The 23,214-nt window shown below is 26.7% G+C and overlaps 1 protein-coding gene across 2 annotated transcripts; it reads left to right on the forward strand.

Moving 5' to 3' along the window:
• The first annotated feature begins 788 nt into the window (after positions 1-788).
• LOC107439027 (tyrosine-protein phosphatase non-receptor type 9) lies at positions 789-22,458 on the forward strand. Of its 2 annotated transcripts, XM_071182918.1 has the most exons (13): positions 789-881; positions 1,105-1,254; positions 3,382-3,471; positions 4,144-4,268; positions 4,370-4,475; positions 5,663-5,773; positions 8,359-8,385; positions 10,243-10,611; positions 11,581-11,840; positions 12,620-12,780; positions 15,438-15,667; positions 20,150-20,357; positions 21,709-22,458. In XM_071182918.1, the coding sequence occupies exons 1-13, from the start codon at positions 849-851 to the stop codon at positions 21,933-21,935; spliced, it is 2,097 nt and encodes a 698-aa protein (XP_071039019.1). In that variant the 5' UTR covers positions 789-848; the 3' UTR covers positions 21,936-22,458. The 2 variants fall into 2 exon arrangements, with proteins under 2 accessions (XP_071039019.1, XP_042910680.1); XM_043054746.2 differs by lacking the exon at positions 8,359-8,385.
• Positions 22,459-23,214: the final 756 nt, after the last annotated feature.

Raw genomic sequence — 23,214 nt, forward strand, 5'->3', positions numbered from 1 at the left:
TTTTTTTCCTCATAAGATTTTAGGATTTTTCTTTCTTTTTTGTAAGATGTTTACCTTACCATCATTTTGGAAATAATCATTAGTGTATTACTTCATCGTTTTTTCTTCTTTTTAAGATTATTTCCAAAACATTTTTTTTAGTTGGGTTTAACAATAAAAAAAACGGCTTTTTGTAGCGATTCAGAAAACCGGAAAAGTCAGTTATCCGGAATAGCGATGGTCCCGATCGTTCCGGATAATCGGTTCCCTACTGTATCATCATTTTTTGTTTTAAATATTTAAAAACTGGTAGAATAGCATACAGCAAATATTATATTCTGTGTAGTAAATGATACCTTTCAGTCTAAATTATTCCTTTCAGTCTAAATTATTCAAATTTAAATAATTCTTAATTTTTCTTTCTATTATAAAAACTTGTATTGTGGAATATTTTCACATACATACAAGTGTTAATCTGGATCATACTTCCATTTTAAAAGCTAATCTAATTTAGTTTGCATTTAAAATGTAAACTATAAATTTTAGTTATTAACTGTTAAATTCCTTTTCAAGTTGGCATCAGATTTTCTTTCTCACACTTTTACTGAGAAACTTCACTAATATTGCAATAAGGCATGCAAATTTTTATTCAGTTTATATTTGGACCCAGAAGTTAGACATAAACAGTGCATGACTTTTTGTTTTATGGTTGATAATAGTCTTATTTTGAAGTTAATTCTGATTTTTTTCATTTCTCTAATGTTTTTAATTCTTAGTAATTCTATTTTTGTAGTAATTGAAAAAAAGTTTAAGACTAAAATGTTCAATTTTTGGAGTTTTAATTTTTTAGGAGTGAAACATTTTGAAAAATGGAAGACATATTGACTGAAGCTGAAGAAACGGTTAGTAGTTTTTCTTTATATTCCAATTCGAATAATTAATTTGAAGTATTTTTCAAATTAATGCGTATGCTTGAAAAAATACTTTTTTAACTAACAAGTTCTCATTAAGATCTGCTTAGAGGTTTAGTTTAATTTCATATTTTATGTTATGTAAATCATGTTTTGTAAAGTTTGTTCGTTCTTATATCGCCATGGTTGAATTACCTTAACTTTTGTTTTTTAGGCTGTAAAAGAGTTCATTGCCATTATTAAAGAGTTACATTTACATAGCAATGGGGATAAAAAGACTTGGAATAAATCCACTGCTATCAAGTTTATGATGGCCAGGAAATTTGATATTTGTCGTGCTGTGGCTTTATTTGAATCACATGAGGTAATGATGCTGAGCTTTTTTTCATTTATAATTTGTGATGGAATGTATATTTTTATTTTAATATACACACTTTTTAAATGCTAACCCATTTTGAAGCAGTTTTAATCTGTTAAAACTTTTTTTTATCAAACCATCTGAGATATAAGGTAATATTTGTATCAATGTATTTGATATTTTGTACTTAATACATAAAAGATCAAATACTTTCAATGAATACATCATTAAATTAGCAAGTTTGATTTATATAAATTATTTTTAAAATTATAAAATTAGTTTTAAAAGAAAGTCAAATTTAATTAACTGATATAGCCTAATCAGTGCATTATCTATTTGCTGCTGTACCTAGTATCTTTTTTATAGTAGTACTAACTGAAAGAAGAACTGTAAATATTGTAATTTCATGAGATGCGCCACCCTAGAATATAGGATTAGAATATTATGCATTTCAATAGCTTTTCAAAAGAACACAAAATTGTTCTGTGTACAATTGTTTGCAATTCAAATGCAACACAAGTATTTCCGAGTCTCAGATATATATAATAAAAATAATAAAGTTGACCTTCAGCTAAAAGTGGGGATGAACTTGGCCTTCAAGATAGATAATTTAAGCATTTCGCCTCACTCATTTATATTAGAAAATAACTTGCATAATTTTCTTTCTTTTTTTTTTCTTCACACCTGCAGCAGAAGAAAGGAGGAGGGGAAATTGTACTTCCGTCCATCCTCGTAAGGAACTATTCGCGAGGTCATTGTGAGAGGGGAATTCAGTAATGTCTTCTTTTGTTGAAAGGAAGAGCGTGTGTTGTGCTTTTGTTACATTCTTGTAAACTATTTTTCCCCTGCATTGTGAATTCTTTAAAGTATTATTGATTGTAATTTCAAAACTCAAGTAGTTAAAGAAAAAAACAAAAACAAACAGACCATCTCATTAGATATGCCGCACATATTAAAATTTAATGTTTCAAATCATAAACGCCTCGGCGTATCTCCATGAAGTTACTGTCCTTTTCCAATTCCTTTGAATTAATTCTAAATTAGCTCTATTTTGTAGCTGGTGACTTTAATCTCTGTATGCTTGTCTGTAGCAGTTTGCTTTGGATCAGTCTCAGTTCTCAGATATTTGAAGCTGTCACATTCTTCCTGCCTTGCCATAGAGAATTTTACTACTTTTCTTACATTATTTAGTTAAATTTTATGTGACATATTTAAATAATTAATCTCCCTTATTTTTTATTGTTTTGCTTAGTTAATAATACACTAGTAAATGAGTAGTAATAGTAAATTTTACGATATATATTTTGATATGTTTTATTTTAAAATGTTTTTATATTATTTCTTTGTTAGTTATTAACATCAAACAGAATTTAATGTTCAACAAGAGTATATATTTATGAAAAAATTTTGATTTGTCAGCAAATATATTGCTTTATTATTGACTCTTCGAAATGTTCCCATGTAAAATGTGTTAAATTTTAATAAAAATAAGTAGTCTTTACAATTTGATTAAAATGATTTATAAAATGTTATGGGTAATAATTAATTTTAACACTTTATTATTTAGGGTATTTTGTATATTCCAAACAGGAATAGTAGTTTAATCAAATTTTATTTCACTTTAATTGAATATTTTATTTTGTTAGTTACTACTTAAATAATAATAATAATAAAAAACTACAGCTGATTCACATTTTCAGACTTATGTAATAATTATGTTTAATTATTTCATAATAATTAATTAATAATTATGTTCATATTATAATTGTGTTTTTTTATAAAAAAAATAAAATATTTGTATTTGATTTGAATCACCTTTTGCTTTATTTTACGACCAAAATTATTTTTAAGTTTGCAATTCAAGGGACCTAAAATTCAAAATAACCTTATAAATTCTATATAAACTTTCAGCTCCAATAAATGCAATTAGTTAATATTTACTTACCCTGACTTTTGTTTTAAGATTGATGTGTATCTAATATTTAAAGTATAATGTTTTTGTAACTATATTTAGTTTTGTCAGTTTGTAACTGGTACTTTCCCATCTTTAATACAAACGTCATTGTTTATATATTTATATTATTGATACACATACTATCTATGATTTGATTCATAATTTTGTTTCTATGACAGGTGATGCGAAGACGTGAAGGGTTAATTAGATTTGATCCTACCAGTGATACGTTAAGAAGTGAGCTGGAAACTGGAAAATTTACAATACTGGTCTGTATCACTCATTTAAAGGTCAAAAATTTTTTTAACATTTAATGTTATTGTATTGAAATAAAGGCTTGATATAAGATTTTGTCTTAGCGATTAATTTGTGTGTTATGAAATATTTCGTAAACATAATATAGTATTATATGAATTTTTGAAGCTTATATTTCGTAATACAGTACAGAACTTCTTATCCTGAAAACCGGAACGAAATTCCATAAATTTTCACCCCATTTCTGGATGAGAAAAGAAAGGGAAGAAAGTATATATTTCTGTATATGTTTTTAATTTCATTTTTTTCTCCTCTTTATCTTATTAAACTTATGTATTATGCATGACTTCATCATTTTTTCTTCTTTTTAAAACTATTTCTAAATAATATTTTTAAAGTTAAGTTTGATAAACAATAAAAAAAAAAGCCGTTTTGTACCGAACCAGAAAACCGAAAAAATCAGTTATCCGGAATCGCGATGGTCCCGATCGTTCCGGATAATCGGTTCTCTACTGTATATTGAAAAATTTAGCCTTTTTTTGTTTTTATTTTCTTCATATTTTTAAAATCTTAAGTATTATTTAATGTCATAAATAGAAGGAAACCTTTTTTTTAAAAAAATATTATTCAGTGATAATTAGATTATATTTAAAAATCATATGTTTACTTGAATATATGTTACTTAGCCTGTTAGAGACAACAGTGGTGCTGCTATAGCTATATTTACTGCCAGCAAGCATGTGCCAATGGAAACATCTCATCAGATCACTCTACAAGGTGTTATATACCAACTAGATTGTGCTTTAGAGAGGTATTAAAACTAATATTTTATTCACATTCAATTCTAAAAATTGATATATAGTTGGAACATACCTGTTGGCTGTTTCCTAATGTAAAATTTTCATATTACAGCATAGAAACTCAGAGACGTGGAATTGTATTTATTTACAATATGACAGGATCAAGGTATGCTAATTTTGATTATGAGTTGAGCCAAAAGATTTTAAATTTACTGAAGGTAAGTTTAGATGGGGTTTTTTTCCCTACGATTTTTATATTAATTCGAACATAATTTAGTTAAGCTATGGTGTTTCATTGGCTATGGTTTCAAAGCTATGAAGCTTCATTTTATTTAATCATTTTTATTTAAGTCATTTTTATTGCTGTTATACTATTTTTATTTATTCAGGCTTAATATTTTTTAAGTTTCTTATATTTATTAAAGCAATTTGTGCAATATTGAACTACTAACTTTCCACACTGTAATGAAATAACAATTACATTATCAATTTTTTTTAAATCGTTCAGAAGCTCTTAATAACATTACATATTTATCAGGGCTTCACTATAAATTTTTTGGGTAATTTAAATATCAAGATGTTTAAACTTGTATCAAATTTAATGTAAAGTTACTACAGCTACAGCTTTTTACATTTGAGAAATCTTTGTTGCTAAAAGAGATAGAAGTTGGTAGGTCTGTTTATATATACATTTCTTCTCTGCTTTAAATTTTGAACGTTAATAAAATAATAATGTAAATAAACATTATTATTGTTATATGCCATGAAAAATAATAGTCTTTATTATTTTAAAAAAAATTTTTTCTTCAATGAACTATTGTAATGCTCACAATTTCAAATAATAAGAGAGCTAAGGTTGGGCAGAATAACTAATGTAAGGCAGAATCTAGGTTACATATAAAATGTGGCATCTATTTAAAATATGTCTTGTAATAGTAAACTTTTTTTAATAAAGGGGGAAAATTACTTCTTCATTTTTCGTTTGTACTTCTTCATTTTTCGTTTGTAATTCTTAACAAATATTCCTCACTTTTTCATGTCGCTTCCGTAAGATCTGTTCAAGACCTGATTTAACAACTTAGGTAAAAAATAAAATCTAGCTCCTTTTTGAGCATAAGTTTTCTACATTTTACTTTCGGTTTTATTCTATATCTTTTATTTGATTACAGTGCTTTAGAGCTTTTTTCCAAGAAAATTATTTTAAAAAATATATGTTTAAGGAAAGCATTAAATTATGTGTGATTTCATAGAAATTAATTAAATAGAAATTTTAAAGTTATTCACATTACAAAATTTGGCTGTGTTATATTTAAATATTGATATCTACCACATTCTGCGTTTTCATTCAAATTTGTGTTAGACTATTCTGTTTTTTATTTATTTATATTTCGAATTCACAATCCAGGGTGGTTATCCTGCTCGTCTGAAAAAGGTTCTTATAGTTGCTGCTCCATTGTGGTTCAAAGCACCATTCCGAATTTTCCAACTATTTTTAAGAGAAAAATTAAGAGATAGAGTAAGTATTGAAAACTTTGTTTTCGTAATTTAGACGTAGGATTGTGTGTACTTAATTTTGGATTTCAGGTTAATTTTTTTATGTTTTGTTCTTTAAAAAACTTGAGTATCATTCTATGGCACAGACTCTCTGATGAGGAATAAATAATAAAAGCTTTGCTTTATAAAGGTTGCGAAATAACACATAACTTAAATACCATTAAATTTTTATCAAACATTTAAAGCAAAAAATCTATGTAACCGATAATTTTGTAAAGATTATTATAATTCATGACTATATGTTTGTCACTTATATATTTAAATTTTTTTATTTTTGTTTAAACTAATGCTTAGAAATTTTTTTATCATATACAATGCAGTAATAAAATTTTTCAAAAACCTAAAATTTTTTAATAATATAAAACCTCTCACTCTTTAAATAATGTATTTTACATGATAGTATTGCTGTAATTTTAAGAAAATAAAAATTTCTAACAAATTTTAAAATACTGTGCACAATGACTCACATTCTATTTGTATTATGAATTAATATTAAAAAAAAAAAGAATCGCTTGTTTAATCATGAAAATTATATAAAGATTAATGTCATATTGACTATATGTTTGTCTTGTAATTATCTTTGAGTGAAATCTTTTGAGTGTTGCCTCTGTCCACAACCTTTCGTTCAAGGGTTTCTTGAGGGTGTTCTCTTGTCTCTTAGTGTTAAAGTCTAGGAAAAATCTGCATTCCAATTTTTATAAAAAATGGTTTGAAATTAACTTGGAATTTTTGCACAATTTTGTTTTGCTGTAAAATGTCTTGTAATCTACAAATTCCTTGATGTGCCATATTTCATTAATAATTGTTATTTTGAAATGGGATAAAACACTAAGTGCTTTGTAAAATTAATTCGATAAATGAGTTAACCGCATTTGAGCTATCACTTTTGGACTGTCTCCACAATCTCCTAGATTTTATTGACATTTTGTGTATTGGTCACTCTTGATAAACTAAGTAATTGTACCAATTTTTAGTATTTTGATTTGAAAACAGTCCTATTTATAGACATTTAAATAACTGAACGTTTCATAGAGAATGAAAAACTTGCATATATGTATAAATGGTTGCAACCTTTTCCTAATTGTAGCAGAAAAAATTTCAAATACCTCTGCAAAGATAAGAAATAGACCTTTCAATTGATTACCTTTATGACCTTTCGAAGTTAGGCTTTTTATTTTTACAGCATGTGTTTAAAATTTCTAGCCTAGTGTCTATAGGAAAGGGCAAGAATTGACGAAATTGAAATACTGTGTAAAAAAAAGTGATTTGCTGTTCAATGCATGCGACAAATATTTCTTTGGAAGAAAAAAATATATGTTTCATATTTACAAGTACAATACAAATATTTTATAAAAAATCAACAGATTTGGCACATGGCTGATTTTACATGATCACTACAATTTTTAATCAATATGCAAGTAATAAATCTTTTAAATAATCAGTTATAAAAATGTGATCCCTTTTTACAACTTTCCAATTTTTATATATTAGTTATTTACTCATTTCTCAAAACCTTATGTAAAAAAAAAATGAATTGTTTATCTTTATGTTTAATCAAAAATAAAATATTATAGTATTTAGTTCATATCAGTTATTATAGTTTACTAACTTAATAACAAAAAAATTTCAAAACTTTTTATATGTGACAATATTTAAGTTATTTTATTAAATAAAATCTGTAAGTAATCTAAGCAAACCTAAATAAAATAAAAAAAAGACATCGACTAAAAGAAATAAACCAGTATTTTGTTGATAAATCTTAAAAAAGGTTAATTTTCATTATGGTTTGATGAACTGAAATTGTCGTCTGCTATGTAAAAAGTTACTGCAGTTTGCTAAGTAACAGTGTGATTTTTTTTCCTCGTTTAAAAATTTATAATTTTTAGTTAACATTGATACCAAAGTGGTAATTTTTATAAATTCTAAACCTTAAACAAAGAAACTTCTGTTGATAAATTGTATAGTTAAATCTTATATTATCAATCTATTAATTTTATCTGTATATTTTTTAAAATCCTTTTTTTTTCTTCTTGTCCTATTTGTTGTTGCTCTAATAATGAATAGATTAATCATCCCAAGTTTATCTGTTACATAAATAAATTTAAAAGAAATCCTGTATATTCCTGTAATAATTTAATACAGTTTAATAAACAAAAAAAGAATGTTTGCATCATGTATAAAATTATAATTTCATATTAATATAAAACTGAATGTTTGTATAATTTTCCTGGTAGACGTAAATAGACGTTGTTCCATTTGTCTGTTTTGCATGGAATATTCAATAAAATTTATTGTGATTTACATTTTTAAGTTTTGTGGTTGTTCCCTTCTCCTGAAATGGATATGAAACATAGCATGCTTCTTGAAATGACTTGATGGAAATTTTGAACTTTCATTTATGATTTTCAACTTTGTCCAGGATATTTGCTCCCTTTCTGTTTTCTCCTTCCTTTGTGAACTTTTGCACGAAATAGGCAGTTGTGTTTTAGAAAAACTCATTTAACAGAAATTTTGATTTAATCTAATATCTTAAAATATTTCATTTAGCAAACTGAAGGAGCAGCTGTGCAGAAGGTACAAAATATTTTTCTAATTCATGAAATGTGTGTTTTGGTATTTTATCTCCTTTCTTTTGATGACAGGAAGTTAGCTTCAAGATTTAAGTATTTGCATATAGATATTGTCGTACAATCTTAATTTGCCCTCATATTTAATTGTTATTTAATTTTTAAGAATACTATTGAAAAGCATATGTGTTCTTATAGCCAACTCATGTTAACTTTTAAGGTTCAGGGCATTTTAAAAGGGAAATGAAAATATATAAGAAGACTTTCAGTGAAAATAATTTTGGAAATGTAAGCTTTAAAATTATAATTTTTAACTGAAATTATTTACTAACACCCACTTGTTAAATAATGTGACAAAATTTAATGCTAAGTGAAGAAAGCAAATGAAGTTTAAAGTAATTATTGAGCTTGCTTTTTTTGCAGTTAGGGGTTACATAACATTTAAGTTAGCTGATGTTAGAAATTATATGTAATTAGCAATTTCAATAAAATGTAATAAATACTAACCATCTGCTTGTTAATGCTTATTTTAACTATCTGCGACTGAATTCTATTTTCACTTACTTCATATTAGACTATACATTTTGATTAGAAATTTAGTTTATAAATATTTTGGTACTTTTTCTGTTTGCCATTGCAAACAATAAAGTCGATAATGCAAACTTACTAAGTGCAAGTGAATTCAACTTTTTAAAAAAAAAAAAAAAAATAAGTAGACTAAATAGCCAAAATTATTTGCTCTGGTAAAATGGAAAAGTACCAAGATTTCATGTTTTATGACAAGGGCACTAAAACAAACCATCCTGCAATCCTTCAGTTTTATAAATTAAATTATGACAAAGAGGATAAGTTCTTTACAAATTGCGTCATAAATTAGTTTTTAAATTTATATAGCAATGATGATCAGTAAAGGTCAAAGTGCCTTTCTTTGATTTGATGAAAAAACAACTTTGATAACTTGTTAAGTTAATTATTATTTTCTTTAAATAAACATTAGCTTGATAATACAGTTAGTATAGCTGTATATTGTGAATTGTAGTAGTACAGTAAAATTTGAGTTATTTCACTTTAAAAAAATATTTAATTCTTTAATTACCTTTAACAACCTTAAACTGACAGATCCTTTTATCTTTCAGATAAAGTATGTAATGAACTCTTTAGTATTTAATTTTGTCATAAATAAAGCAAAAATTTACTTTATCTACTTGGATAGTTTTGTGCTGTACCTTTATTTTAATAGTCAAACTGACAAAATAGTAGTTCTTACTTTTGCACTATTTCGTTAAGATCATTGAAAAATTGTATTAACATTATCTTGGGGGAAGTATTACAATACAACTGTAAATGTAAAATACTCAAAATCAAAAAAACATTGAGTGATTTGTGATTAGATTATCTAGTTATAAACTTGAAATTCAATAACTGAGCAGTAGATCTTAGAACTAGACATCTCTTAAACTATGTTGAAACATAAGTTTTTTCAAAGCAGGTGCTTTATAAATGTCTGCCTATAATACTTTACCCTCAATGTTAATAAAGGTATTACTTGATTAAGATTATCAGAACGTACTTATAAAATAGAGATCTCTCTACTGTCCTGTAAGTACCATCACCACATTCTATCACCAAATCCTATGCATTGTTTTATCTTAATTCATATTTAGCAGTTTCTATTACATATTTTATTACATTTAGCAATTTCTATTACATATATGTGGCATTTTCTATTACCAATAAAAAAAAATTATGGAATAATTATATTTTGATTCCTCAAAATAAAATTGAAAAATTATGCATCCATATAGCTTACAAAAAATCAGTTCTCTGTCAAATTTAACACACTTTTAAACTTGAATCATTGCAGGTGTTTATGATAAGTGTCCCACAACTATGCCTACATGTTCCAATTGCTTCGTTACCTTTGGATTTGGGAGGTTCTTTCCATGTTGACCACAAACTGTGGCTGCAACATTGCTTAAAATCTACCCTTAATCGTAAGTCAGAAGAAACATCTAACACACCATTGAGTCCTAGTCCCATTTTGAATGGGACTTCTTTTAATGGCAATATCACTGATTTGAGTGCTTTCCAACTCCAAACTTTTAATGACCTCGAGATGGATATTGATGAGACGAGTAGTGACCATCAAAATTCCATTCATGAGAAACACAATTCTGAAGAAAGAGAAAAAGAGGTAGAATACTTAAAGGAGAATTTACTTCAAGATGCAATTGTAAGTGTTTTAGTGATTTTTAGTTTCCTTTTCTTTTTTTTTTTTCAAAATGTATTCTGTTTCTTAATTTATTATTAGTATTTTGTTAATGTTAAATATTGAAATTTTTTTGTTTTTTGGATTGTCAAATTTAAACTTTTCAAGGTAAATTTTCACTGTTCAAAATAAAAAGGAAATTTTTAATGTATGTTTCATTTTAAAAAAAATTACTTTAACCACTTTTTAACTCTTTTTTTTAAATTTATTTTTTAGTAAGAATTTTTTTTCTTAAATTTTTACATGTTGTAAATATGATTCAATTTGTTATGTTTTTCAATTTATTATGATGTGTATTCAGGGATCTGTCTAGGTTTTTCTGAGAGGTACCTATTTTGTGAAAATTTGGACATAATTTGTGAAAGATTAAAAATTATATTAAATAAATCAACACAAAAATTTTGGTCAAAATATGGATTTATCGTTTCTTAAGGGATACGAAAATAAAATTTTACGAAAAAGTATTTTGTGAAACTACCGTTTTTTCTAAAGTTGAGTTTGTGAAACTACCGTTTTTCCTGAAGTTGAATTTGTGGAGGTACAGCTAAAGGGTAGTAAATTCGGCCTGGACAGACCCCTGGTATTGCTAAGAATTCTTTATTTTATTATAGCTTTTTTTTTCTTTTTTTTTTTTTGAAGCTGAAAGACTATAATTGGTTAACTCCCTGTAATTGGTTTTACTGATCANAATTAATTTTTTTTTTTTTTTTTTTTTTTTTTTTTTTTTTTTTTTTTTTTTTTTAAAGCTGAAAGACTTTAACAATCCCTGTAATTGGTTTTACTAATCAATTTTTTTTTTTTACTCTGCAGAAAAGATACTTTCTTCAAAAGTTTGCTTAATATTTTTAAGAATATTTTTTATTACACAGTGCATATTTATAAATTTTCTGACAACAATAGAATTTTAATAAGTCTTTTTTTTTTCTTTTTCAGAAAGATTCAGATGAGCCATGCCCCTTGACACCTGAATCTGTTGTGACAGATTTCACTGAGGAAGATGACAATGAAAAGCATTTGTCCAGTAGCTCTGCCTCTCTTTCCATTTGGGAAGATTCTGCTCAATCAGACACTGGGGGAGGAAGAACTCTGGAGGAGTTCATAGAATACCTCCGTACTAAAGGTAGAAAAGGACTATATCATGAATATGCAGAATTCAAGGCTGCTCCACCTGATGGAACATTTGAAACATCAAAGTAAGTGATCTCTGTATTTTAGGAAGTAAAGGATTTATGTATAATAAAATTCTTTTTTGAATTTGTTGTTTGAAAAAAGACATCGATCCCACTTCTGAAAATTATTTATTTTAGAAAACCTTTAAATGCAACAAATATTTTTTGCATTTAAAGGTTTTCTGAACTATTCTATTAACTATTCTAAAACTACTCTATCCATAAGCAAGAGCGTAACTTTACCTTAAATCATGTTATTATTCCAATTCCAATTGTTTACTTTATTCCAATTGTTTACTTTGAAAAAGAATAATAATTGAGTCTAGACTTTTTCATATTAAATAAATTACATGAAAACCTTGTTAGGAATTCTAAACAAAATTATATCAATAGATATATTTCAGCTATTGCCACCATCGTGATATTGGTTGCAAAATTATAGAGCCCTATCTTCAATGACCATGAAGATTGTTCATTTAATGCAGAAAGACTATGCTAAATCTATTTCTGAGCATACCAAATTTAGTTTTATTGTTTATTTAAATATTAACTCACAATTAAGTAATACAAATTCTGTATTATAAAGGGAAGGGTAAATAAAATAATTTCCGTTTTGTTTGCTAAGATTTATGTAACTTAAAAATTTTTGTTTATTGATTGTATCCTTTCCAATTTTACATTATTTTTGAGTAAATTTATTATAAAATAACTAAAAATTAAAAGCTATTAAAAATTTAAATCAAAATTCACTTAATTTGTATGCAAAAAATGCATGATTTTTTTTTCTTTCTGTTTCTTTTCAGGTTAAAAGCAAACCAGCCCAAAAACCGATACACAGATGTCCTCTGTTATGATCATAGTAGAGTAAAGCTTCCTATTATGGACGATGATCCCAATTCAGATTATATCAATGCAAATTTTGTTGATGGTTATAAACAAAAGAATGCCTTTATCTCATGTCAGGGTAATTTAATTGTTTTGTTACCAGTTGTTAGAATTAATGTGTTTATGAAATACTCCTAAACTTTAAATTATTCTATCCAAAATGAAAAAAGTTTTTTACTTTATAATGTCACAAATTAACTGCTAGCTATTACAATTATTTCTAAAAGTGCTTGAATTTCCTTGTTTTTATTGTCATTATTTAATAAGTAAAATCATTTCTCTTAATTCTTAAAATCATTTCTTTTTCAATTCTTTTTTTAAGACAAAAATGTATTATATTCTGTGAGTTGAAGCAGCTGCCTGTTGCAATCTCTCTATATTAAAAAGTCAAAAGCACCACTGTTTCTGATATAGAACTTTTTGATACATTTTGTTTTGCAATTCTTAAAAACTTGAAATTATTAAGATGTGTAGAAAAGTATGCAGGGTGTATCACAGAATTAAAAAAAAAATATAGCACGATAGTTAGTTTGAAAATTATAAGCTATCAAACTTGTATTTTAAAAAAAATGTTGCAACTAAAGAGATGAAGTTTGGTATACTGAAAGGGCCATTTTTAATTNTTTTTTTTTTTTTTTTTTTTTTTTTTTTTTTTTTTTTTTTTTTTTTTGAAATTTTTATATGTTTGAAAGTTATTGCAATTTAAGATGGTGACTAGGTATTTTGTAGTAAAGAATTTTATTTATCTCTTTGTAGATTTTTTTTTTAATGCGTTCATGCTAGAATTGACGTTGAAAGTAACAAAAAAATAAATTAGAAAAGATTGATGTTTCCAAATATATCTTAAACTTTATATTGAAATTTTTAAAAATATAAAAAACTTAATTCAAGAATTCAATAGAGAGATAGAAACTTATTTCGATTTAAATTGTTGACACAATGACATAAGGTTGGTGTGATGCCACAATAGGTATTACATATTTCCTAGCCTTTATAATTTCTTTAATTTCTTACACTTATCTTTTTTAATCCTTCTTAATCAAATTTTAATTAATTTAAACCAATTATTTAATTTTTATTGCATTTTATAAAAAGCGTATGTAAAATATTTTGTTCTTTTTATAACAATCAATGCAATGGCTAACTTTTTATTTCAATGCTAATGTAAGACTCATTAATTCACTGTCGATTTATAACTTTTTTTTCTCACCACAAAAATTTTTCAGTTACATGGTTATACTAATTCTCACATTCTTTTTGGTGATTCGCTTTTGCCAAATTATTTTCAAATTTAATATTGATTATAGGATGTTGGCTTTATTTTTGGATTTGTTATCTTTCATTAAATCACCTACCATAGATCTATGCCCATGCTCCTAATTATCTGTTGGGAACAATTCAATCACTTTTTAATTTGGCTCTTGATTAGACCGGTCATGGGGGATTTATCTCCCATGGCCTGTTTTTATTAATATTATTATGCAAAATTTATTTCTCTTGGAAAGTCTTATTATGGATAAAATATAATTTTGTATCTCAACATCTGCAAATACTAAAGTTTCATTATAGTTATGATTCAATTTTCATCTTCAACTATTATTTTCATTATCCTGTTTTTCATCACATTCTTTAATTATACCATACAACTCCAACCACGACTTATTTTTGTCATTATAGTTAATATTCTACTTCTTTAATGAGTAAAATTATTTTTTCAACAAACTGTTCTTTACTTTTTTGGAAAAATACCCATTTTAAAAAAGCAATAAATGCGAAATAATAACGTGCGCTGGTGAGAAGTGAGCTGAGCCTCCTAGTTTATTTGAATAATATTGATTATGATTACTCCAAGATGAAGTCATCAAAATCATATTGTATACAAATGAATTGCATGCAATATTCTGATTTGTTTAATTTTTTTCTATCTTTTGAACCGAAATAGCTGAAATTTGAAATTTTAATAGTTTCCTTTTTTTTCAAAGTAGTAAAGCTTGATTTTTAAGTGTATATTGTTAATTTTTGAAGAGCTTAGTAAAAAATCGTGATAATTAGTAGCATTCTGAAAACACTAAAGTTCCTTGTATGAAAGCAATTTCATCTTGACTGTAAGTTTATTTGCCATTAGCTGTTTAATTTATTAAATATTTTTCAGTGTGTTCTTTCACTTAGCTGTTCAATTATGTTTAAAGACAGCTTGTGGAGATTGAAGCATAAAACTCAATGTTTATAATATATTTAAAATTTTTTTTAAATCTTTCAATAGCCATTAATAATTTAATTTTAAAATTTTAAGCAATTTTAAAATTTTAAGCAATTTTATAGATATAAAAAAATAAATATTGTAAATATTGTAATATTGTAAAAATAAATATAGTAAATATTGTAAGTGCTCTGCTTATTGATTTAATTGAAAAATATTAATTAGTCATTTATTAGGTAAAATCTGCTGCAAGGTTATTTTAATATTCTTAGATTTTATAAAAATTAGTTATGTTTATTGGCAGGGGCAATTTAAACAAAACTTTTCCTGTCAATCATATTTTCTTAATTGAAAAACAGTAAAGAAAAACTGGTGTTCAGTGCCAGAAAAATAACCATGCTGTAAATCAATAATGATGTTGAACTTAGAATTCAAGCTCATTATAAATACTATTTACATTTATAAATATTCTGATACGAAATTTTTGTAAGAGTTATTGTTTTGAAAGTAATTTTTTTAAAATAATTTCCTTTTAGGCCCTCTTCCAAAAACATTTGCGGATTATTGGCGCATGATCTGGGATCAAGAGAGTCATGTAATTGTTATGACTACCAAAACTATTGAAAGAGGAAAAGTAAAGTGTGGTCAGTACTGGCCAGCTGAAGAAAATTCATTGCAAGAATATGGAGAGTTTGTGGTGTTCAACAAGAAAGTAGAGAATTTCACCGACTATATAGTCACGAGTCTTGAGTTAACTAATAGGAAAGTATGTTAAAATTTATGTAAGAAAAATAAATGTTAAAAAAAATTTGCTAATCCAATTTTTCAAAAAATATTTAGAATATTTACAGTAGTAGTTTCATGAATAAGGATTATCAAAAATGTGCTGGTGGCATATTTTTTAAATTTTTTTTTGTTTATCTACAAAAAAAATTGCGTGATAAAAATAGTAAAAATTTTTTTAAAGTGTAGCCATCAGATATGCATACTTTGGTAACCTGACTTTGTTCACTCCAAGGCGTGAATATGTATTTTTTAATTCAGTTTATTATTTAGCTTCAAGGTGTCCAGCAATAAGGAAAACCGGGACTTGTCAGGGAACTTACTAATTTTGGAAATTTCCGGGGATTTCTCAAAAATTTTAGTAAATCAGAAAATTTTTAAAACAATTCGTGCTTCACTAAGCAAGTTTTCTCCTCTATTTCTTCCTCGTGGACCTGAAGTTTCCAATCGTTTTTTCAGAAGTAATTTATCGTTTTCGGTCATTTAAATATGCTTTCAAATTCCGTTTTTCTGATGTTTATTTGGAAATTATTTATCATTTTCAGCCCCTTTCACATGGTTTTTCAAATTCCAATTTTTTTTATACAATGTTTTTAAGACTTGCATTTTCAAATTTGATTTATCACATTTTGACGATTTCTTCATAATTTCACATGGTCATTCATATGATAGATTTTCTGCAGTTTATCACAATTTTTTTTCTAATCTTTTCACATAGCTTTTAAAATTATGACAGTTTAAACACTGTATTATTATGAAATGAGGATTTCAAATTTGAGTAATCACTTTTTGTAATGTTCGATTTGTGACTATATCAAAAATTCACATGGTTTGAGTTCTTTTACTAGTTATTTACCATTTTTGTAGCATTGTTTTTTTTTTAAAGTTCCGATATTTTCAATAGGATGTTGTGACAGCGGGAAAATCTCATGATCAATCTTCTTGACAGGTTCGATTCCTGAAGATTTTATCAAAACTTCACATGGTTGAATGTGTCCTTTTTTAGTTATCATTAGCATATTTTTGGGGCCTTTTTTACATGGTTTTTTGAGCTCTGTTTTTTTTAATGCATTACTATGACATGGAATTGAATTTGATTTTTCACTTTTTTACGTGTTCAATTCCTCCATAATCCCATGTCTTTTCCCTATTGTTTTTCAGTAATTTCTGCCTGTTTTTTCTAAATTTGATGTTCTCTATACAATATTAGGACTAGCATGCATTTCAAATTTGAGTCACATTTGTTACGTGCAGTTAGCAAATATTATATTGTTAATCTATGTCGTTTATAGATCTTTTTTTTTTTTTTTTGGATAGACATTTGATTCTTTTCTGGCTATTTTTGTGTGACCTTTTTTTCAATTCTGATACTTTTAATATGCTGTTGTAGTTTCCGAATTTCGTATTTAAGTAATCATTATCTTGACACTTGATTCGCGAAGATTCCAGCTCAGATTCACACTAGATTCCAATCTTTGTTTCCTCAGCTATTATAGTTGCTTATCGTTTCTACAGCTGTTGTGACGTGGTTTTTAAAATCCTGATATTTTTAATACATTATTATTATAACAAGCAACATTTTCAAAACATGAGAATTAAACTAATTTTAAAACTGGTTTATAGAACAGAATTATTTTAAGTTAAACTATCTCTTCAAAAAATAGGATTATTTTTTAATAATAAAATTAAGAACTTTGTATATTTTGGATCTTTTAAAAGTGACACAAAGTTTTGCAAAATGCAATGCACCTTTTTGTGATCAATATTCTTTTTCTTGTAGGAGAGTATAATGCCCTTTTCTGTTTATATCTTCTCCCTACCCTTTAAGGTCTAGAATAAAACCTATCTTACTTTCAAATACACATTTTAAAATATTAATCTGTCCATCAGTATTATTATTTGATTTTCCTCTGATTCATTATTTGTTTTAAATGATAATGTATTCTTTTATTTAATAAAATCTATATTATATAAAACGCTAATACGTATGTATGTATCAATAAAACCGATGATATTTCTTTTTTTGCATTGGCAACAGTTTTCATTTTTAATTGATAGGCTTCGGCGCGCAAGAGCATGTAGTGAGCATCATTTGGCTAATCTATATTATATAAAACGCTAATATGTTTTAATTGATAGGCTTCGACGCGCAGGAGCACGTAGTGAGCATCATATGTCTAATCGGGTGAATTCTCACCGAATTATCAAAAAAATTCTCACAAAATTATCTTCAGCGAAGCCGATGCTTTACATCCGGCATTCAGTACTATTTCATATTGTTTTACAACACATGGTTTTAGCCCTCTGGTGTGAAAGACTTTAAAACAAAACTTACAACAGTTACTTTTCTCAACAACTGAAATTTAGAATAGTGTGATTAAGAAAAATATGTGAACTGCTTGCAATTTCAAATTAATATTGAAATGCACAGGTTTAGAATTTTCTACAGGGAAAAGTTTTCGGAACTTCAGTGTTCAAAAAATTATACAAAAGCTAGACGTTAAGAACGTATCCAATGAGCGAGCAAAGCGAGCATCGAATTGCGAAGCAATCCAAAATGAACTGCGAAAGCAGTTGCGGGGGTTGGCGAGCGCTAGCGAGCAGGGGGCGAAGCCTCCTAGTTAAATATTAAAAATCATCTGTACGATGCAGGGAAAATCTTGAACTTACAGGTAGAAGTCAGGGAATTTGAAAATGTCTTCTCACTGGACACCCTGAGCTGATTCCTTGAAAACCAATGCATTGTGTTATTAATTTCCAACATTAATGTTGCTCAATAGTGAAAATTAAATTATTGTACATGAGTGTACATTCGAATAACTACTCTATTAAATGAGAATAACTACTCTATTACTACTCTCTAGTTTAAATTAAAAAAACAATAGAATAAAAAACGAAAAACACACTTTTCAGGAACATTCAATAAGTAGTAGAATGTGTAGTTATTTCGATCGTCAGTTAAACTCTTTCTTTAAAAAAATAATAATAAATCAAGTTTTTTATTTGAAAACTTTGGTTTATAATTAGTTAAATAAAATTCTTGATTGAATTGTATTATTAAAAATGTCATAGAAGTATGTTTTTGAAACTACTAATAATTAGTTTTAGTACATAAACTGTTTTATAGTAATACGTTAATTTAAACTAGCTTAATTTCATTTATTTTTAACTAATTTTGGTACATAAAAAAACTTTTATATTAATACATAATTTAGGCAAATGCAGAATAACTGTAGATAAGCTTATATACGAAGAGAGACTAACTTAAATCTTCATAATAAAATAAAATCTTTTTATAAGAAGAAATAATCTGACTTTCATTTCGTTGCATTTTTTGTACCATACTAATAGTTTTCTTCTAATGTTGCACAAATTTTAAGATTTAGATATATATTTATAATATTTTTTAAAAAAAATAAGAAATAGTGTGGTTTTAAAGATTATGCTTAAAAATTAAGATATCAGAATATCTCTCATTGACCAGGCAAAGCTTTGCACCGAATGTGGAAAAAGATCCAAAAAAAAGAAACACTGAAAAATATTTACAAATAAGTAGATTCTAATGTATTAGAAATACTTGTGACTGGCTCTTATTTAGAGAGCTCTCTTTGACGATGCTATCAATTATTTAGTTTTAGAGAAGCTAAATTCGAAAAAAAGTTACTTTACACTAAACATCTAAACTAAACATCTTAAACAAACAGACCTCTCATTTTTTAAAGTAAACTAATTATGATATGAACTTAAGTGCAAGCTTCAGCAAAAAAGCATAATTGTTAATTTATTTATAGTTCTATCATTTATAATTGGTAAATTTGTTTTTACACATAATTATGTCAAAAGGAATAATTTTTATTGAGGCTAAATTTTATGCATCGATCTAGTTTTCACTGCACCAACACAAGTGGCATTTCTGCACCAAGAAAATTACATTAAGTAAAATTAAAATCACTTACAAAATATCATGTACCTTTGATAACATTTTGAAGTCAGAGGAAATAACCTCTAAGAACGACCAACCTCCATTACCGACTGTTTTACTCTGGAACAGAGTCTGTTTGCTCCCGAGCCTTTTCTATGTACACTTTTTCTGCTCATTAACGTTTAATTCTTTGTGATATTGTTTTTAATGTAAATCAAAAAATTATTCTGTAAGCACACAACTTTTCATTGTTATGAACAATGTTATTTATGGAGTATTTATACCTAAACTTACTACATATTATTTTTAATTCCAATGCATCATGTAATATTGAAGAAAGAACCCTTTCAAGTTTTAGATTTTTTTTAGTGGTAGATTTTGTTATTGATAATTGAGTCAATAATATAAGATTACTGCAGGCAATTTGTGCATTCAAATAACTTTTAAAATTCACTGTTATTTCTTCATTGTATAAATGATGGTTTATTTTAGTATTGATTTACTGTAACAAATTTCACTTATTTTTTTTTAATCATTCCTTAGCAAAATACTTCACAAGAAGTTGCGCACATGCAGTTTACGAGTTGGCCTGATTATGGAGTACCTCCTTCTGCATTAGCTATGTTGGACTTCAGAGATAAAGTTCGAATGAAACAAGATGAAGCTGTTCGTTTAATTGGTGTGCATTGGCAGGGACATCCTTTGGGGCCACCCATTGTGGTACACTGCAGTGCTGGGATCGGGCGTACTGGTAAGGACACCTTTCGCATTATGCCAAAAAAAGATTTTCAGTAAAAACATTATTTACAGAGACTTGTTCATCTTTAATTTTATTAGTTGTAGTAATTAAATACTCATAACTTCTTTAGTAAGTGACAATTTAACTTAGTTATACTTTTAGTCTTGTGCAATTTTTCAAACCTGTATTTTAAATAAAAATGAAGTATCTGTATTTAGTAGTATTGCTGAATTGTTTATCAAATTAGCAGTTTTGAATGTCATTCATAAAAAAGTGTCATTTTTTTTTTTTAATGTTTAACCGTCCCTTCTTCAACCTTTAAAATGACTTGAATAAAATTTTAAAAAGAAAAGTTATTAAATTCAGCAATACTATTGAATATAATTAAACCATGGGACCCAGTTGCCTTTCAAGTTACAAGTGAGTATTGCGATTAACTTTTCTGTCTGAATGTCTGGAGATCTAAGAGATGCATAAACAATCACATAATAACTCTTCAATAACAAGGATTTTACAAGCTTCATGGATGGGGACCACATATGCCCCACCTAAACCCAGAGCACCTGAATGACATGACAGGGTATGTCCTGGTCGAAATTCTTGAGTCAATAGTGCTGGAATAGCAAATGTTCCTTTGTTGCATTTTGTTGATTGCAAACTTACACCTGCTACTAGACGACTCTTGTCTTCTCCCCATTACTTGTATCCCATCCTATTAATAAGAACAATAATAGTTCTTGGGTCCATAATTTTAACTCGTAAATTAAAAGCAGGTCCTTTGTTTATGTACCTATTTTTAGAATACTTATAAAATAAGAGCAAAATCTCCTGGAAGTATATCTCATGGGGAAAAATATTGAAATTGAAGAAGAGAGGGTTGTATCTAAAGTTTGAATTTTTTGAGGGTGTGATAAAGTTTGAAGAAATTATTGCATGGTGCATGCTTTTTAGCATACCTCTTTTTTGTTTTTTGCACACCTTGCACGTCTTTGTGTTTTCCCCTCAGTTGGGAGATGTTCTCCAGCATTAAAGAGTCTTGCTTTTCTATTAGACGTTTGCAATAATGTGGATTTGAGGAAAGAGTTCCTTATCATATTCACTTCCTTGCTTGCACTTCCTTTACGTATATAGAGGTTATGTATATGAACTAGATTATTCAAATCTAGGAAATCTGGCATGCTGGTCATTCTCACTCATTTCCGACTTGCCAGTTAATACAGTAAGTCTTGTTCATTATGGTTATTCAAATATAGATAGTAATCAACTTAATTATTTTTAAAAGATAATATAGGTCTATATATATATATGCTATAGTTTGCTAGCATAATGAGCAATTTTCCTGAACTACTTTGTTTTTTTACAGGTACTTTCATAACATTAGACATCAGTATTAACCGACTTGAAGCAACAGGATACATTGATATTGTTAAAACTGTTGAAAAAATTCGATCTCAAAGGGCTTACAGTATCCAAATGCCAGACCAGTATGTCTTCTGTCATTTAGCATTGTTAGAATATGCCCTGTGCCGTGGCTTGTTAGAAGATGTGGATCTTTCTGGCTTTAATGATGATGATTCTGAATCAGAATGAACTTTAATTTTTAAATTATTTGTTTCAAAGAGAAAAAAAAAAATAGTGCTTGTTACACTCTAAATTGAATCATAAACTACTCACCTTGGACCTCAAGATTTTATTACAAACTCATCAATATTCATTATTTGAATTAATATTCTGCTTATTTCACATACTTTGAGTTTGGAATTTTACTTGAATGTACAATTTTTTTACCGGGATTAATACTGTTTAATGAAATCTAATCAAAATGCCATCTTATTCAAACTTTCTGTAATAATTATAAATTTTAATTCACTTAGTATATACTAAGAATTGATTTTCGATTTTCATTAGTATTATTACTATTTTACTGACTGTATTTATTTTGTTTTTTGGTAGATGTTTTGTTAGGATTTGTTGCTTGTTAAATGTTTAGCATTGGTGGACATTGTTACATTGGTATTTAACAATTGTAAATATCCAATGCATTGTGTATTTTTTAAAAATATTTTTCTATGTTGAAAACTTACTGCTTTTAATTTTTTTACATTAGTTATAATGTGAGTGAATTTCTAATTCAAGTGAATGAAAAAAAGGAAGAAATTTTTATTCCAGTTATATGATTATAAGAAACAAATTTTTTTAGCTAATTTCGAAAATAGCTAAATAATTTTTATTCCTCTCAAACAAAAAAAATGGTTAAATTGACCTCAACAAATTATTTTCTGTTGGTATATATATATACAGGTATAGGACAAAATAATAGGAACATCTGTACATAGTACTGCTATGCACCGGTGTTCCTATTATTTTGTCCTATACCTGTGTATCTATATATATATATATAAAATTAACAGTTAAAATTTTTTTTAAAGTAATTGTTTTGTGCGTCTCATGAAATTCAGTTTTGTACTAAAGGATTCATATATTCACAATAATAAGGAATGATTTTTATAATTATTTTGAAAATTTCAAGTGTTATCTTTTTTTTTATGAATGGTGTCATATTTTTGTACATTTACTTTCTTGCCAAATTGGTGTATTTATGTGCATTTCTCTATATAAATATCTCTTTTTCCAGATAATAGTTTTTATATTTTGTTATACTATGTGTTTACATTTAATAAGGTTGAAAAATCTTTTTATTTTTGTATATAATTTTATTTATATATGTTTTCATCTTTTCTTTTATGATTGTGAATCTAAATCATTCTATGTTAAGAAAAAGGTAATTAAAAGCCTTTACTCCAATAACAATATACTTTAACTATGTTCAAAATTGCTAGTTGAGATTATTTTTTTCTGTTACCTAATT

This window comes from Parasteatoda tepidariorum, chromosome 7 (genome assembly GCF_043381705.1).
Source record: "Parasteatoda tepidariorum isolate YZ-2023 chromosome 7, CAS_Ptep_4.0, whole genome shotgun sequence".
Lineage (NCBI taxonomy): Eukaryota > Metazoa > Arthropoda > Arachnida > Araneae > Theridiidae > Parasteatoda > Parasteatoda tepidariorum.

Coding starts and splice junctions, on each gene's coding strand:
- LOC107439027 (XM_071182918.1), top strand. CDS start 849: ATGGAAGACATATTGACTGAAGCTGAAGAAACG. Junction 12,781..15,437: donor TGCCTTTATCTCATGTCAGG/GTAATTTAATTG, acceptor ATTTCCTTTTAG/GCCCTCTTCCAAAAACATTT. Junction 20,358..21,708: donor TGCTGGGATCGGGCGTACTG/GTAAGGACACCT, acceptor GTTTTTTTACAG/GTACTTTCATAACATTAGAC.